This window comes from Morone saxatilis, unplaced genomic scaffold, assembly GCF_004916995.1.
Source record: "Morone saxatilis isolate NCDOM2014 unplaced genomic scaffold, NCSU_SB_2.0 Contig10, whole genome shotgun sequence".
In the NCBI taxonomy this organism is placed as follows: domain Eukaryota; kingdom Metazoa; phylum Chordata; class Actinopteri; family Moronidae; genus Morone; species Morone saxatilis.
In genome coordinates, this window is record NW_023339652.1 from 5749535 (window position 1) to 5754183 (window position 4649).

General features: G+C 46.1%; 1 protein-coding gene across 1 annotated transcript in view; it reads left to right on the forward strand.

The window, feature by feature from the left end:
- Window positions 1–437: 437 nt before the first annotated feature.
- The window catches only part of kdm7aa (lysine (K)-specific demethylase 7Aa), an 18873-nt gene continuing 14661 nt past the window's right edge, over window positions 438–4649 (forward strand). Inside the window, exon 1 of the mRNA XM_035680698.1 lies at window positions 438–520. Coding sequence (XP_035536591.1) covers window positions 438–520 — 83 coding nt within the window. The remainder of the gene's footprint in view (window positions 521–4649) is intronic.

The following is a 4649-nucleotide window of genomic DNA, read 5'->3' on the forward strand; positions in this document are numbered from 1 at the left end:
GGGTCTGGTAAACAGAACACTGTGTGGTTTATCTGTGTAAGGAGTCGTGATCAGTGAGGTAATTATTTGTTTGTTGACTTGAGACGTAAGGTTGCACCAATCCCACGTTTTTCTCTCCAGATACTATTGACCCAACACTGAGCGTAGTGTCGACACCTAGACTGATTCGGTGTAATGGATCCGGTTAAATCTGGTTTAATCTGTTCATTTAACGAGAAAAATGAACGATTAGAGCCACAGTTGTTGTTTTTTTCTCGTGACCCAGATTCATCTTGAGTACCACTGCCCTGAACAACTCCTCAAGGCACCAAAACCCACTACCAGAGCCTGTGGTTTGGATTACAAATGTTAGTTTGAACCCTGCTATTTACCGTTTAGAGTCTCACCTAATTATAAGGCGAGCTTCTGTGAATGGATTGTTTCCAGCGCTTTCCAAGATGCCAATTTACGTCAACACTGTAGATGTTGGCATGCTGGAAATCCTCACTGGGTCCGGTCAGATCACAGGGTTTACCACTGTGTAGGTGTCACGCACTCCAGTCAGACTAAGGTATGGACGGTGGGGGGGAGATGATAGACCAGCAGGGCTGAACGGGGACAGAGGGGATGATTGATTGGCGCTCCAGCTCGCCAAGTTCAACGCACGATCCGTCACTGTCGCACTGAGCGTGAGCACACTAAAGAGAGATGGATCGCCTCGACGAGTGCCTTTTTAGTGTTTACGCTAAGTGGACGGATGGACGAGCGGAAGGATTCTTCTTTTTTTTTTTTGTCCATGAAAGAGACGTTAAAAAAACATTTGTTTAGATGTCTGATAAGTTAATAGAGCGGAGTGAAGGGCGGACTCATAGCTCCTGTTAAAAGCTATGTTTACATTCATTAAGGCCGTCTCTTGGGGGCAGGGAAACTGCATTACTTTCAGTTTGATCAATGTTGATTAGGGGTCAACAAACTCACGTATTGATTACCGGTCAGACTGAATTATGACATTACAGATATATCAACTCCGCCTTTTTAAAATCGAAAACTTGTTACTCTATAAATGGCCCAGTGTTACCGTCATTAGACGCTTAAGACGCAGTTTGGTTCTTAGTCATTCCAAACAATAAGCTCACGGTAATTCAAAGCTCCTCGACAAGAACGAGAGAGATGATTGCTTCCACGAATCAGTCAGTCTTTAAGTGAGTTCAGACAGAGTTTGTTGGCTGATGTATTTCAGCAGCAGACAGTCACAAGACTGATGACTTTGTAGGTTTTACTGGAGCGCTGCGGGCCTTAAACACAACCATGTTGAAGACACGTGTGAAAGCAGAGCCTCGGCGCTCGGAGCCTCAAGGCAACTCCAACCTGCACCAAAAACAATTAAGTTGTTAAAACTCCCTGGGGCTCCCCGACGGCCCATAAACAACAAAGTGACGCTCTTTTGTTGTCTCCCAGCCGACCACAGAGAGGCCCAGGGTCTCCTTCAAGCTGCAACCACTGCAGGGATGTTGGGTCGCTTTTATGCACAGCTCGCTAAAACGATTTAACCAGTAAGGCCAAAATGACAGATCCCTATCCATCCGTCACGGCTCAGCGGCTCTTACCGCTGTCCAAGTCCCGCACTGTTTATGTAAGCTTCGGCTGAGTGCGTCAGGGACAGGGCCGGAGGAGTCAGGTGCTCCTCTGGGGTAGATAAAGATAGCCAGGTGTGTTTAACTGCCCTCATCTCCTCTCTATCCCTATCTCTTACCGCCCATCCATTAGGGATCTGCCAGCTCCCTAATGTAGGCGTGTCGCCGCCCCATGCAGAGCGGTTATTTAGAGCTTAAAATAATGGCGATGCCCGCCTCCAGTCTTTGTGTTTCTGCAGCGATCACGGAGGACAATGAACCCCTCACAGTGCACGGACTAATGAATAAGCCCTCTCAGTCACACAGGAAGGAGGCCCTTGATGAGAGGAAGTGGAGGGAGAGGGGCTGTTGATGGGTTTAGCCAAGTACACACATCTCCTCTCATTCAGGAAGGGATGTTTTGCTTGGTAATCTGCTGCAGTGCCGTCACTGAGTAACCCTCCGGGCCGGGAATGAGGCGAGGTTTTGTTTTTTATCTTCGTGAGACATATCGACTGTGCCGTGTCACCTTCTACCACAATACGCTCCGCTGTTGCCCCACAACACGAGATAAGACTCGTCTCATTAAGCATTGAAATGACGCCACTTGTCTTCAATCTGATCCTCGCTCCGATAGCTTTCCAAGCAAGCGAGGTTCACGGTGGTTCAAGGGACCGTTTGCACACTCACCGCTTTTTTTTTTTTGCGATGATGCCACACATCATCGGCGAGAGAAAACACTCGGCCCCCTTTCCCTTTCAGCTGAGTTTTCCTCCCCCTCCTTTTACACTTCTCTATCTCCAGTCCACACAGTTTCACAAGCGATCATTACAGGTGACACACAAACTGAGTCAGGCCAGCGTATGTGGCACAGTGCCCTGATTTCGCACTCTGGCGTTACATAAAGGAAAGTACCGAGTGAGACGAGGACAACAGAGTCACCTCGACTGCGCACACACGCTCCCCTCGCACATCTCGACGAACTCGATGGCAGTGTGACTCATGCTTTCCCCGAGCGAACAGCCACATGTTTAAACCAAGATTCCTGACACATGAGCTCGGCTTAATACTACAGCCAAGCACTGCACAGTGTTATTGTTGGTCATCTGCTCGCTCACGTGCAGGAGCAGGAGTACTTCTTTAAGCTTTTCCTTTTCGTTGCTAGTTTAACTGTGGATGTCGGAGGCAAAAAGTAACATGCAGAAGAGAAATATAGAAATAGAAATAGAGCAGAATTGATAACGCACGGTATTTGTTTAGTTAGTCACTCGGGATGATTGTGGCAACTAAAGTCCTGCTTGGACTCGCCCAGCTTAGTTGAAATCTTCACAGTTACATCAGTTATGTGTGCTCGTCTGTTTTACAGATGCGGTTTTCAACAAGTAAATGTTTTCAGCACAGACAATAATAGCAGACGGTTGTATGAGGTGAACTGGGGAGAGGGAGCTACTGTTCATATCCTGTTAGTGCACTGGGGTGATTGGGGCCTGCATTCACACGAGCTCACCACTTCCTGATGAGTTAATGGCCCTCAGCTTTATTTCCTTTACAGTTTCCTGCAATTCCTTGTAGATCAAAGCTGATAGCGGGCTGCCGTGTCTTGCTCCATGTCTCCTGCAGGCGTCCGCCTTTTTTAGGACGGAGGATATATGAGCGACAAATCCACCGTTTATTCCCTTTGTCACTATGTTAGCTGTCGGGCTGAAGCCGGTCGCTGGAGCCGAAGGGAAGTAGTTTAAGTAAGTTTAAGTTTCACGTCAGTGCGCTTGCGGTTTTATTATGGATCGCAATTCCTTCCTCGGGGTCAGCCATCATGGTGCTAATGGTGATTAACGTGTTTCTTAATTAGCCAGATTCAAAACAAGCAGTGGAAGTGAAATAATTACTGGGGCCTCGGTCATGGGAGAAGTCAGATAAGTACATTTGTAGCTTAGTGAGTTGGCACAATCCGAGCACGATAGCAGTAAGTGACCAGTTTAAATGCATTAGATGTGGCTCCTAACTTGCCTCAAATTAGATTTTCCAAACTACAAGCTGTGCAGCATCCTGAGCATTAGAAACATTTAACAAACTACAGCCAGATGATGTTTTAACGGTTATTTCCAGGTCAAGTGGGGCCATGCAATATGGTGTCACGACACACGGCGGTCTTCAGATCACAGCAATCACTTGAAAATGACAAGCATAAACATAGCCTCAAAGTACAGAGGGGCCTTTGTGTGTGTGTGTGTGACCTCTCCCCACACACACACACAGTGCACATCACTTAACCATAAAATGACCTGTGCAAATGCTTCACAAACATGCAACTTTTTTCTAACTCTGAATAGCTCGGTTGCTCTGGAACGAGGCTCTGGTATGCAACAGAGGAATGCATGTGTGTTGGTGCTTGTGGTTCGGCAGTTGCAGGACAGTCGGGGGTTGCGTTAGCACCGTTGCAGATCCACTGGAGAAAAAAATGTAAGACTGCTATATGCGTACAAGCAGGTGCTGTGCAGTCGAGGGTTTGACCTTTAATTGCATTCACGTAATGACGGCAGAATGTGAACAGGAAAACCTCCCGTTATTCCAACTTTGTTGGCATATTTTTTTTTTACTTTTTTTGCTCCAAAATATGCTTTTTAGTATTAACCAGGGCTGTGTTAGTGCCCTTACAGTATTATTCTGCAAAGGGTTTGAAATGTGCTTCAAGTTTCCTGCTCCTGTCTCAAAGACCACTTTGTTGTTTTTTTTGTTGAAAAAAATAAATCGGAGCAAAGTTCATTTTCCAGACCCAAAACTGTACTTTGCTGTTTCTTACTGTTTGTTTATTCCAAACCTGCAACCCTCACATCTCCTCTGGTAACACACACACACACACACACACACACACACACACACACACGGTGTTTGACATGTCCAACAACAACATGTGACAATCATGTTTTATAGTTGGAAAAGCTCTGCTGCAGTTGAGAACTACTTAAAGAAGCATTTCACCCGTGGAAACATTCATCTTTATTGAAAGTGGGTTATATATGTAGTCCAAATGTAACATACATTTTGAATTTGGTGCCT